General features: G+C 43.1%; 1 protein-coding gene across 2 annotated transcripts in view; it reads right to left on the bottom strand.

Annotated features, from left to right (window-relative positions):
- Window positions 1-13407, bottom strand: part of ATP10B (ATPase phospholipid transporting 10B (putative)) — a 70577-nt gene that overhangs the window by 33873 nt on the left and 23297 nt on the right. For both annotated transcript variants that reach the window (XM_042947547.1, XM_042947552.1), the window contains 4 exons: window positions 9357-9548; window positions 7276-7876; window positions 4814-4923; window positions 2850-2976 (listed from right to left, as the gene is read on the bottom strand). In XM_042947547.1, coding sequence (XP_042803481.1) covers window positions 2850-2976; window positions 4814-4923; window positions 7276-7876; window positions 9357-9548 — 1030 coding nt within the window. The remainder of the gene's footprint in view (window positions 1-2849; window positions 2977-4813; window positions 4924-7275; window positions 7877-9356; window positions 9549-13407) is intronic.

The raw sequence follows: 13407 nt of genomic DNA, 5'->3' as shown, positions 1-13407 counted from the left end.
CCCTATCAAGTCAGACAATGATTACTAAATATCTCCAATGTTCTAGGCTCTGCTAAGCACCCAAGATACAGCAGTGAAACGGAGCTGGTCCCTCTTGCAGCTGAAAAGATTATTGAAAAAGAATTTATAACTGAACTATATGAGGGGCAAAGCCCAGGATGCCAGGTGAACATATACTAGAAGACCTGAACTTCATTTAGATAGTCAGGGAAGGCCTTGCTAGGAAGTGCTACTTAAGCTCAGACCTGGAAGATAAGGCCAAGAAGTGGCAAAGGAGGAGAATTCCAGGTAGAGTGATGAGCATGTATGAAGGCTCAGAGGCCAGAGTAGATGAAGGTGAAGAAAGGGAGGCAGAATGGGGTGAAAGATGGGGCCAGGAAGGGAGGTAAGGCTGTTGGATCATGCAGAGCTTTGTCAGAGCATTAAAGGATTTGGAATTTATTTGGTAGACAAGAAAGCTATTAAAGGGAGTTAAGTTGGAGAGTGACAGGATCAGTTTTGAGTTTTAAGAAGATCATTCTAGGGAACAGATTGGGAAGCAGGATGAGAGGTTTAGCAGAGTTGTGGAGGAGTAGCCCCTGTGGGCCTACCAGCAATGGGAGTGGAGAGAAGTAGAGAGACTGAGACCTTTGCTCTCTAACAGTTCACAGCAAAATAAGGACTCAGGTTTTTGATGATAATCTTGGAATTAAACATGCAGATTCCATAATTTTTGAACGATCTCAAGCTTTGCACCAACCCTGATGAATATATACCCAAATATCAAATAGTTACTAACTGATTAGGCAAAAATCTGTATTTAAATTGAGATTCTTTTCAGACCACAGACTAATGGCTACCCACTTCACTCTGGGCAGGAGCAAGGCATTTCATTTCTTTTAACAATCCCTACTGACAATAGGTTGGCAAAGCAGTTACACTGGATGGATACTGAAAAGACCATTTCATGGTGTGGGACTCAGTGTAAATGCAAATGCAGTATTAGTGACAGGGCAGATTCTTGGTGGTAAGATGAAATCTCTTCCCAGTCCCAGTCCTCTCCTTCCAAAGCCACTTTGAGGGAACAAAAATGATGACTCTATCCTGATAAGTGCCTCTTTTGTATTGCAGGCTCAGATGTGCAGGTAAACAACCCCATGATAAGTGTTGCTTCAATCCTTGTCTTTCTCTCCAAGGGTTAGCCTGGAAGGTGAGATTCTGAAGCTGATTTATACTATAGGGAGGCAGAGTGAAGGAGGAGAGAGGAAAAACACATTTATTTGTGTGAAAGAAAAAATGAAACAGAGAGGTGGTGAAAGTCTTTCCCAGAAAGGGAAGCCAACAGATCTTGACAAGCACGTTCTCTTTCATGCCGAACCAGCTGAGGAGCACCTCTCACTGACTGAAACTAGAACCCTCCCCTGAAACAAAAGCAGCCTCAGGCAGGTGAGGAAGGAGTCACATGCCCTAATGGGATGACATTCTGTGGCCTCGTGTGGTGGATAGAGCTGTCTGGCCTGGCTACCCTCTGGTTTCTGTTAAAATAAGTTCTCATGGCCAGCTTTCAGAGGGGCTTTGGGAGGCAATAGGCAAAGGTCCTGGAATCAAAACACAGGAACAAAAATAAGGCAGAAGGAGGTGGGGAACAAATGGTCTCCCTTGCTTGCCACTCCTCCTGCCAAATCCTGTTGCTATATTTAGTATGTAAAGGCATCACCATCTTCTTCCAGCAACCCTAGGTCTGTCGCCTTGCACCCCTGCGTGGCTGAGAGCTTGGAGCAGTATGGTTTATACAGAAGAGAAACTAAAGCTCAGGGGGGTGGGGGTTGTATATAGCACAAGGCCAAGATTTGGCCCTCATCCCCAGTTCAGCATTGCCTCCCAAGATGAAAGAAGGCTTTAGCCATGTGGCCAGTGGCAGGGTGCTGTCACATGTTGCCTTTTTCAGATCTTGCTCCTGATCTGTGAGGTAATTAACCCTGATTAAATAAAGCTTCCTCCTTCTACCTGGGTAAATGCTTTTTCTCCCACAGAAACACAATACTACAGTCTTAGCTGGTCTCCCTGCTTCTCGTCTTCCCTCAGTGTATCAATCGAATTTCCATACAGCAGCAGCCAGAGTAATTTTTGTAAAGCATGAACCTGTCCCTGCTTTTACTCCCTTCTCTCTAAACTGTTAGCATATGATTTAAGTGCCTTCATAACCTGGGTCATACTGACCTTTCCCACCTCACATCATTTCTCCCCCCAACTCTGTGGTCCAGTCATAGCAGACCTTGGAGTTCCTAGCCTCTTGGGTCTGTCTCACCTCTATCTCTTCATTCTGTCCCCTCCCTCTGCCTGAAAATTCTTCCTCTTTGCCTGACTAGCTCCATTGCTTGGCTCAGTTCTTACCTTCCTGCACTCTCCTTGGCCCCAGTCTAGATTGTGGTCCCATACAACCAGGCATGTCTTCCAGCCCAACCCTCATCACACTCACTTGAAATTCCTTGTTGAATCATCCAGTTTCCTTGCTAGATTGAGCTCTGAGAAGATAGGGCCTGTGGCTCTTGTTCCCTAGTCCCAATGCCTAGCATGCACCTTGGCATATAGTAGGTGCTCAATAAGCATTTGAAAAAATGGAGAAGCAACCAAGCTCCTGGGTTTTGTCCAACAGAAAGTGTGGGAATGCTCCTGGGCATCCTCAGGAAGTGGTGTGTGGAGTCTGGGTTGGATATTGGCACCATTTGTGCCAAATACCTGGAAGGGCACTCCAGGGAAGGTTCCTAATTGAGACACATCTGTAGCAGTGTCAGAGTCGGGCCAAGAACTCCCTTTCCAGCTTGTAGCATTTTTTTTTTTTAATTTAATGATGACTTATTTTTAGCTACCGAGTAAGGTGAGTTGATTCTCCAGATGTTGTGCCGTCTCCATTAGAAGCTCATCTCGGTTGTCGAGGGATGCCTCCGCCTCACACCGGAAACTGGCCCATCGTCGGAAGTCATCTTCACTTATGACCTACGGAACAGGAAGAGGTTCTTTCACAATGCTGGGTGAATACTGGCCAATTCAGATGTGCCTGGCCTGTCTGAGCTTCCCTACACAATTATTTCTCCTCAATGTTTTTTTGTTTGTTTGTTTGTTTTGAATGCATGAATCAACGAAGGATTGATCCTCATGTTCCATTATCACCAAACATCCATTGAGCCCCTGCTCCTGCTATGCTCTGGGCACTGGAGGTATAGCAGTGATTAAGACAGACAAGATTCCTGGGCTTATGGGGTAGTGGAGGGTGAGAGATATTAATCCATGTAAATTATTTAAAAGAACAGATAATTTTAGGAAAATAAAGAGTGACATGATAGAATGTGACTGGATAGGGTGATAGCTGTGGGAAGAAGGATTATTTCATTTGGATTTTTAGTTTTCTTAGACAAAGTGAAGTCCAAGTTGAGATACACTGATAAGAAGGGGTCAGTCACAGGGAGGGGCAAATGCAAGCAATGGACTTGGCTTTCTTTCTGTTCCTTGAAGACATCAGTTGAAGGATGGAGAGCCAGGTAGAGAGGTGGCAGCAATTGGAGTACCCAATAGCTGGAAGAACCAAACTAGAGGGCATCTCTTCCTCCTTTGGAGTCCACAGCACATTTATATCCCTCTGTTAGCATTACATGCATACTGTCTCTTATTACAATAAATTATTCTTTTGTCCAACATGGAATTATAAGGAAAACCAAGGGGACACAATAGGCCTTTGCTTTTGAGGAATTCACTGTCTTATTAGAGGAGGCAAAGTAGGCACAAATAATTTCAGGGGAAAATAGAAGGTGGTAAGGGTATAATTATAATCTGTGGAGTAGTAAGCACTGGTCACTGTCTCAGGCACTACACATGTGTTATTTCAGTAATCTCTATTACAACTGTTTGAGGTAGGAGGCATTAGTATATTTTACAGATAAGAAAATCCCAAACTCAGAGAGGTGAAGAAACTTTCCCAAGGTCACACACCAGGTAAGTGGTGAGATTGGAACTTGTACCCAGGTAGGTCTGACTTTAAAGTGGGTGCTCTTAAACTTTGCTGCACTAAGCACCATAAAAGATGAAGAGCTCTGAGGATCTGCAGAGAAGAAACTACTTTTAGCCATCTAGCAGTGGATGTCATCATAGCTCCCCATCTGACTTTAGGTGCCTCATTAGATGCCTCTAATCTGATATTCATCTCTCTTTGCCTGCCTTCCTTGCAGGTGTTGCAAAGTCAAAAGGCCTGCAGGGTGAGAGGTGGGTAAATACATGACTATAGCTGAGCCAAGGGCAATGCAACAGGGAAGTTAGGGGCTGTGACCAATTACAGAACACAGGAGAATATATCCCTCATCAAAGGGATCAGCTACTACTTGGTTCTAGCTATTAGCTGCCTTTCAAGAATGTCGACCCCATTCATCAGATGCTCTACATTTATAAGAGAAATCAGAAATCTAGAATTTTATGTGATCACATAGTATCTCTTGAATTTCAAATCTAGGCAAATAATGCAAAATTTAAAAGGATACTTTGAAGGTAAAATTATAACAGTAAAAATTATTTTATGAGTAATGGGTTACCAATTATATGTATAAATAATGAAAAATGGGGAACAACAAAGCCATGCTAATATGGAATCTTGCCATCCAGAGTTTTGTCCCAGAATAATTATCAAAATCCTTGGTCTTTGTGGTGAGTCAGAATTTGGAATGTTTGAAATAGCTAATTTTGAAAATATTAAAACAACCACTATTAAGGGCCTTCTAAAATGGAATAGAAATGACCAACTCAGTGTTGAGACCTTAAAGCCACTAAAGGAGAAATTTATTTTTACCTTTTTGGCGATGCACAGTGTTCGAAGGCCATCTCTTGCATACAAGTCTAGGTGCTTCTGGGTCCTGGCTCGGATTTTCCTTACCTTCTTTTCCACATCAGAATCAGTTGCTGTAAAATAGTCATTGTCCTCCATGAGTGAGGAGGAATCCCCTTATAACCCACCCCAGAAACATAGAAGATCTCTCTTGGCTGTCAGGACGTCCCAAAAGGTGATGACTCCAGGAGTCTTTAAATTCTCTGCCTTCTGTATCTGACCAAAAAGGCCTAGCTGAGAAAAGTTCTATTTAGGGAAGGTAGGTCATTTTAGGTATTGTTCCCAAACACTTGTTTGCATTAGAATCACCTGGGAACTTAAACAAATAATAGAGATTCCCAGGTCCAGTTGAAGTCCTTCTGAATCAGGGGATGGACCAGAAGTCTGAATCTTTGTTATTACCTCAGGTGTTTTCCAGGTAGCCAGTTTATCCCTGGATAAACTGTTTGCTAAGTCTTAGACATATCATCCATCATCCCCTGTGTCATCTATTTCAGTCTTTATATCAAGTTAGATCCCAAGACAGCCACAGATCTGAATCTCATTGTTAAGTTCTTCACCACATAGGGGGGTGTTTTTCTGAGTTAGGCTTTCTTTCTATAATAGGAAATGGCCTTAGAAAAAATATTTTTTGCATTTCCTATAACTCCAGTATAAAAATATTTCATTGTGTTGCTCAAAGTCCCCTTTAGGAAGTCTTACATGTTTCTTTCAGAAGAAATTTATCTTTTTCTCCTGCAATTATAGTACTTTTATCTATCAGATAAAAATAATTTTTCAGCCTGGGTTGGTGGGTATGGGGCAGGATTGATGCCATCACCACCTCCTTTATCTAAGATGTTACAGACATCACTAATCAGGTGCAGCACTGTGTAAAAGTCAGCTGGGAGAAAGCTTCAGAATCCTTCTTTACCAGGGCTGGATTGCAATCTTTGGAGGCCAGAAGTAGCAAGCAGATTTTATGTACCTCATCTACTCCCTTCATATAATGCAAAAATTAAACATACAATTCTTTACGGTAAAATAATTATAAGGAAATCCAACAAATCTCTGATTTTTCCCATGGTATTATTCCAAGGATATTTTATGCAATATAAAAATCCTTTTAAAGATTATCTTCTCATTTTTCAGGTTCTACTTTTCCCCTAGTGCCTGAAGCACAATCTTTGTGCCTATTGAGCACTACTGTCTTATTGAGCACTATCTACAATATTTTATTTTCAAAGACATCAGCTCCCCAAGATGAAACCCTTTTGCCTTCTACCTGTGTGCCCTGGAGTGTTCACTTTTTTTTCTCAGGCTACTAGGAACCTCAGGGTCAATTTGAATGTTCAAACACTGTAAATATATTACATCTTGGGTTATTTTCTTCCCTGCTTTTCAAAGCTTTGACTCTCAGTTTTAATAGTAATATTGTGTACATGTCTTTTATTGGAAGCATCTCTATTTTTGAATCAGGTGAGGGACAAATAAAAAAAATATCTCCAGGGCAGCTTGGATGGCTGTTGCCCAGGGATAGAGTGCCGTGGTTCCCTTGACTCAGGAACACTGAATTCACTTGTCTGCCAGAGTCTGGGGATGAAGAGACCTAATTAGCTCCCTTCCCATTCTAAATACTCATCAATCCCCATGAACCTCTTGGCTTTAATCCATAGCTGATAATGCAGGAGGCACAGGGCTGCCTGGGCAATTCTAAAGCTTGGCTGGAATCTACTATCCTGGGAGAATCACAGCCCCATAACTGTCTTCTTGTTAGCAATAAGGAAGCGGCTGCACACTAATTCATGCTGCAAAATTGGACACTGATATGTAGGGACTTTGGAACATTTTTCTGGCTTGGAGCAAGTTTATGAAAATCCATTTGGGGGAGGCTGGGGAAAAGGATGATAAAGGGGGACACCTGAGGCTTCCCAGAGAGAACTGAGCCTGGTGTAGAATTCTGGTGGCATAGAAAGAACTCTGAACTGAGATTAAATATACCTAGGCCTAGGATTTACCACTGGTTAGCTGTGCCACCTCTATTAAGTCACTTCCTTCTCTGGGTTCAGCTGGCTTCTCTCCACAAGTAAGAGGACCACAGTGTGTTCTAGGTTATGTTAATGAGTGTCCTGGTAGAAAAAAAATTGTGTGTGGATAATCCATGTTTAAAAAATGAGTTTGGAAAACCAGAAACTGGGATAAATAAAGAAGTTTCTTCAGTATAAGACTATAATAAGCTCATGAGCACTGTAATAATCCAGGGTGAGGAGATGCAGAATGCAGCATGATTTAAGAGAACTCCTTTGAAGAAAGCATCTTGTGGCCTCTGTTCCAGCTGAGACCTGCTGGACTAAATGACACTATAACTCCAGCTCCTCATTACTGTTCCATACTGCCTCCTAAACCAAGGACCCCTCTTCCCGGAACCCTGGTGAGGTGGGACTCACCGCAGGCCGGGTCTTCCAGCAGGTCCATGATAACTGAGTCTGCGCCTTTGGTGTAGACGATGATCTCACCCGTCAGTGGGTGCCTCACAACCACAGACATTCTCTTCCTGACAGAGTCAAAGCCCAGGGTGCAGAGGACATCGAAGGTGAGGCAGGTGCCCTGGGGCAAGCGCACGGTCACTTGCTCTGGTGTCCGGGACACCAGAGTGAAGCTGTAGGCATGGGCAGCATGCACCAGGGCTGCCTCATCAGGGCTCTCAGCCTCATAACAGAGCTCAGGGCTGGCCAGGCCTAGAGCTGGGGCCTCCAGCACCTCTTCCAAGGAAGCGTCTAATCCAGACCCCTGGATGTCAACCTGGTCCCATGTGCTGCTCCTATAGCCACCATCAGTGGAGTTACCTCCACTGCACACAGACATGTCATCTCTCTCTTCTGAGTCTGGGGTTGGAATGTTGGCCCCCAAACTCTCTCCCAGGTCAGTGTCAGAGGGCACAGTGGATGAGAATGACTGGCTAAGGTTCAAAAGCTTCAGTCTGTGGAACAGTTGTTGAATCTTCTCCAGGGATGTCCCCAGAGCCTTGGCAGAGGGTGGCATGGTGACCTTGTGGTAAAAGGAGGAAAGTGGAACATTAACTCTCAATGTTGGAAAAAAAAAAATCAAGCTGTTTTATGGCAGAAGAGGAAGGTCATTTTACAATAAATGGATTATTTGGGGCTTTAGGGATTATAGGCAAGTCTCACCTCTGTGAGCCTCAGTTTACCTACCTACAGCATGAGAAGATTAGGCCAGATATTGCTTTCCAGCCTTGACATTCTAGGGATTGGTAATGCTCAATTTTACAATCCTGCTTTGGTCATGGACAAAGGAAAGAAAAGGAGACAAAAGCCAGACCCATAGTAAGAGTTTACATTCCCCGGGCCTTTCCCATGACCTTGTCTGCTTTATCCTTGCACGCAGTATCTTATCTCGCCCTCCCCAGCAATTCTAGCAGATGCCATGTAATCCTAACTTCTAGATGAGGAAACTGAGGCACAGAGAGGTTCAATAAATTGGCTATGACCACCTAGAGTGTAGTAGTAGAGCTGGACTAAAATCTGGGTGTTCCTGGCTCCAGAGATTGGACTCCTGAGTTACCTGTCAGCTAACATCTCCCCATTAACTTGAAAATTGGGAGTTGGATGCTGTCCTTCCCAATATGTACTTCTTCCTTTCTTGAAAATAGAGTTAATTTCTCAGAAAACATTTCCTGCCTCCCAAATCTCCCTAAAAACTTTTGATAACTTGGTGACTTTTTAGTGGCTGAATGGGATCTAAGTGTAATATGGGAGGCTTTGGTTTGGTACCTGGGTGAACCCTCTTTTTCTTGATTTCATTAGCCACAAGTTAAAACACTCAATTATTCTCTTCAGTCACTCATAAGGGAGCTTGGGTGAGAGTCTGTGGATAATCGAAGATCAATCTATCTTTAGTGCTGAAAAAAACAATTCAGAGTATAAACTTCTATAAATGGCCATACAGCTGCATTATCTCAAAATTGGCAGAGCTTCACCCATGGTTTTTATTATTATTATTATTAATTATTATTTGCCCTCACATAAGAATAGAGACCAGTATAATGTGATATTATTATGTAGCTGTACAGAGGGTTCTTCTGTGTAGTTCCCATACATCCTTTGTGAAGTTGTCCAAGCTCTCTGAGCCACTGTTTCTTCACTTGTGAAATGCAAGGACATAGCTCACAGGGTTGTTGGGTTGTGAGGGTTAAATGATAATGCAGGTGATGTGTTTGGCATGGAGACTGACACACAGCACTGCTTAGTAAATATTAACTCTTAATATCTACCCTACAGACAGATAGATACAAAGTTTAAAAGCTACATAGAAAGCTCATCTATAACTTATTCCATTTCTTTTAAAAAATGAAGAAACTGAGGCCCAGAAAAAAAAATCTGTTCAAGGTCCCACAGTGGTGAAATGGTGATGCTGTGACTAGGGTCCAAGTATCTTGTCTCTCTATTCAGGGCTTCACCCCTTGTCCCATCTCCCATCCATCCCACCACCCACTATCGGTGGTCCTTACTCTCTGCCTGGTCTCAGTGGTTGTAGAGACCATGACGGAGTTGCAGATGGTTAGGGCGAGGAAGAAGTCAGCAATGGAGGAGGTGGTGGAGAGAGAAGGCTTGGCTGGTTTTGTGTCTGACAAGGTCTCCAGCCACAGAGCAGCATCTTGTACTTTGGCCAGTAGATTTTTGTCTGGAGTCACATCTTTTTCCTGAGAAAGAAAGGCCTGGATGAGAATATTTCATGAAGGGATTGGGGAGGAAGACCCCCTCCAGAAGATTCTTTGTACATCTGCAGAAAGGATAATACAGTCTTCCTGAAAGTCCTGCCTCCAGCACATCTCTTCCTCCCACAGGCCTGGTCAATGCATTCTTATGTGACTCCTCCCTTTCCCTCAACCTGACATGTCACATACTCATTGGTTATAGACTCTGGCAGCCCTTCCCTCACTGTGGCTCCCTGCTTTCACTGCTGATGCTTTCAGCCAGACTCAGACCTCTAGCCCTCAAATCTAGATTCCTGCATCAGCCTCTAAAGTAATTTTTATCTCTTATCTCTTTTCTTTCTAACCCTTCATATATGTTATCCATGCGTCTTCCTAAAACATCCTTTCCCTCAAGGTATTTTTGAGCTTGAAAACTTTCAGGAGATCTTAATTGTTAGCACAATCAATTCAGTCTGGCATCTAAATGTTTTCACAGTCTGCATTTCTACTCTTTACTTCCACCGCTTCTCAATGTAGGCCCTCAGCTCAGCCTGTTGGTTTGTTTGCTGCCTCCTGGATATGTACTCCCTTTTTATGCCTCTGATCATACCTTGCTTAAAAAGACCTCTCCTGCCTACCAAAATGCTACCTAGACTTCAGGATCCATGAGAAATATTCATATGTTCATGAGATCTTATCCAGCCCACAATGAGTTCTCAGTCTTCTGAGCCACAATAGTGTGTTCTTGAACTCAGAATCTCCATGGGAATCAGGCAGGTAAGGTGGATGAGGGAAGTTGCCCAGGTACAGATGAAGACACTGTGGGATGGCGGGGGCTGTGAGACCTGGCAAGTGCTACCTGTGTGAAAGGTGGCAACTGTTCTGCTGGTGAAATGCTCTGGCGCTAGTCCAGTTTGCCAAATCTATTGATTTTTCAAGATAGAGATGATGTGACAACTCCTGTTTTTTGAAAAGAAAAATCTGTGGGCAGGATCTGACTCATGGATTTCCAATTTTTCACATCCTTGTAGAAGCTGCCAGTTGTACCATCCCTTTGGAATTCACCACATATTGACCTATATTTTAAATTTAATTTTTTTATATCCATATTGAATCTCTCTAGAGATAATAGCCTCAGAGATAGAGACTGCATTTTCCACAAAGTTGTACATTCTAGAGCCCCAACTATTGTTTTGTTTGAAGCAGAAGTTCAACAAACACTGGCTCTTAACAGATAGGACAAAAGCTACCATGCAAAGAAATTGCCACACAAAACCATTTATATCAGTGTTAATAGTTCATAGGTTAATTAAAGTTTAGAAGAAAGAGAGTTAATGGTTGAAAATGGTGGACTGGGGTGCCTGGGTGGTGCAGTCGGTTAAGCGTCCGACTTCAGCCAGGTCACAATCTCGCGGTCCGTGAGTTCGAGCCCCGCGTCAGGCTCTGGGCTGATGGCTCGGAGCCTGGAGCCTGTTTCCGATTCTGTGTCTCCCTCTCTCTCTGCCCCTCCCCCGTTCATGCTCTGTCTCTCTCTGTCCCAAAAATAAATAAAAAACGTTGAAAAAAAAATTAAAAAAAAAATCGTGGACTGAAGAAATCTTGATTAATTTATGCAGGGTAAGACTGAGTGCCAATGAGCTAACAGATTTTACAAATAAGAACCCAGGTTGAGATTAAAAAAAAAAAAATGAAACAAAACCCTGTGGATAAAGAGTCCTCAGAATGTGTCTTCTCTGATTACCAAATGCAATGATTTCAAAAGTCAGACTCTATCCTCCCTGGGGCTGCTGGCACAGGTGAGCCACAGGAGAGGAAACCCAGACACACAGGGGAGATACTTGATGCCTGCAGAGATGAGAGTTGGGCTTTCCAATAGCACAGGGAGGTGAAAAGAAATGGATGGGAGCAGAGAGTTCTAGCTTTCATTTGGAGTGTTCTCTAAGAGTCAACACTTTACCTCCTCTTGTTCATACCCTCTTAAGAAGACAACAACCAGAAAAAAGTACTTCTTATTAAAAGGAAGAGTGCTAGTAAGACTGAAACAAATCTGCATTTCTTCTCATTGCCTTGTGATAAGCAGCAGTGAACGATCCACACCATATGGTGTCACTATTTTCAGAAAGCCAAGGAAGGGAGCATGTATCATCCAACCTCTCAGCCTTTGAATGCCATCTTCCTAGCAATAGTTCACACTGATCAAGTTCTTCCTACTTTTCCAAGCAATGTCTTTTATGTGACCTCACCGGCTTCTCACAGTCCCAGGTTGAGATGAAATGAGTCTCAACTTAATTGAAACTGAGAAAGATGGCTGACATGACCAATATCACTCAGTGAGTCAGCAGAAAGCCAGAATCAGATGTCAGACCCTTTAACTGAGTCCTTTGCATGGTCATGGTAAAGTTGACTTCTTCCCTTACTAATGCTCTTAATGCTCCCTGGCAGACTCCCCTCACCAGATTCCAGGCTCCATCTACTGCCTGTCATCAGTGTACAATCATCACTCAAGGAGCTCTGAGCTCATTTCTCAAAGTAGTAATGATAGTTCCTATTCATATAGTGCTTCTTCTGTGTACATCGATTCTGTGTACATCCATTATTTCATTGCATCTCCACAGCAACATTATCTGTTGAGTACTATTCTCCTCCTGGTTATCTGTGTATCAGATGAGGAAATTGCTATCCAGGGAGATTAAGTGTTTTTCCTAAGGTCACACAGTAAGTAGGCGAGACTCCTTCACTTGATTTGACATAGTCCAACTAGAATTCATGCTCTTAACCTTTGTGCCAGACAAGGTCCCCCACAAGAAGGAAGTAGCCTCTGATACTTGCTGACAGACAGCATCTTTAGTGTTTGGCATCCCATGCACAACAGGTTTATATATCCAGTCCTTAAGGCTCATCAGATAGTATTTGAGATTATAAAAGATATTATGGGAATCTCCTTTTTTTTTTTTTAAGAAAATAGACTTCATTTGGGGGGGTATACATGATGGGATGCTTTATTTTTTATTAAAAAATTTTTTAATGTCTATTTTTGAGAGAGACAGAGAGACAGAGACAGAGTACGAGCATGTGAGGGGCAGAGAGAGAGGGAGACACAGAATCTGAAGCAGGCTCCAGGTTCTGAGCTGTCAGCACAGAGCCCAACATGGGGCTTAAGCCCAGGAATGGTAAGATCATGACCTGAGCTGAAGTTGGACGCTTAACTGACTGAGCCACCCAGGAGCCCCAATTGGATGCTTAAAAACCCCTTTTATTTATTCTGAGAGAGAGAGAGGGAATGAGAGAGAGAGAGAAAGAGGCATAGTCCCTCTTAGAGGGGCTGAGCAGGAGAGGGAGAGACTCCTAGCACAGGCTCTGTGCTAATTGCATGAGACAGACATGGGGCTCCATCTTATTAACCATGAGATCATGACAAGAGCTGGCACTCAACCAACTGAGCCACACAGGCACCCCACGAATGGGATGTTTTTAACCCTTACCACAGATGCCCAGAGTTGCAAACAAGGTTGGACGTCACCAAAACAAATCTTTCATTTTCCTGATGACAAAATTGAATGGCAGAGAGAAGGGAGGTGAACTATTCAAGACTTCACAATGAATTAGGGTCAGAACTAGGGCAGCTTTCATATCACCTGACTCCCAACCTCTGACAACACACTGCTTTGCTCTAAGCTATGTATTACGTCTTTCCAAATTGTGACACAGTTAAAATGATTTAGGGTTATTTATTGCATGTCCATTTACCCTTTAGTATATGAGTGCCATGAGGGCAGAGGCAATCTGTGATATGTCCCCAGTGCCTGGCAGACTGCAGGCATTCAAACTTCTGTTGACAGACTCCTATCTAGGACACCACACTACC

This window comes from Panthera leo, chromosome A1, assembly GCF_018350215.1.
Source record: "Panthera leo isolate Ple1 chromosome A1, P.leo_Ple1_pat1.1, whole genome shotgun sequence".
Lineage (NCBI taxonomy): Eukaryota > Metazoa > Chordata > Mammalia > Carnivora > Felidae > Panthera > Panthera leo.
This window is presented reverse-complemented; position numbering and strand designations above follow the sequence as displayed.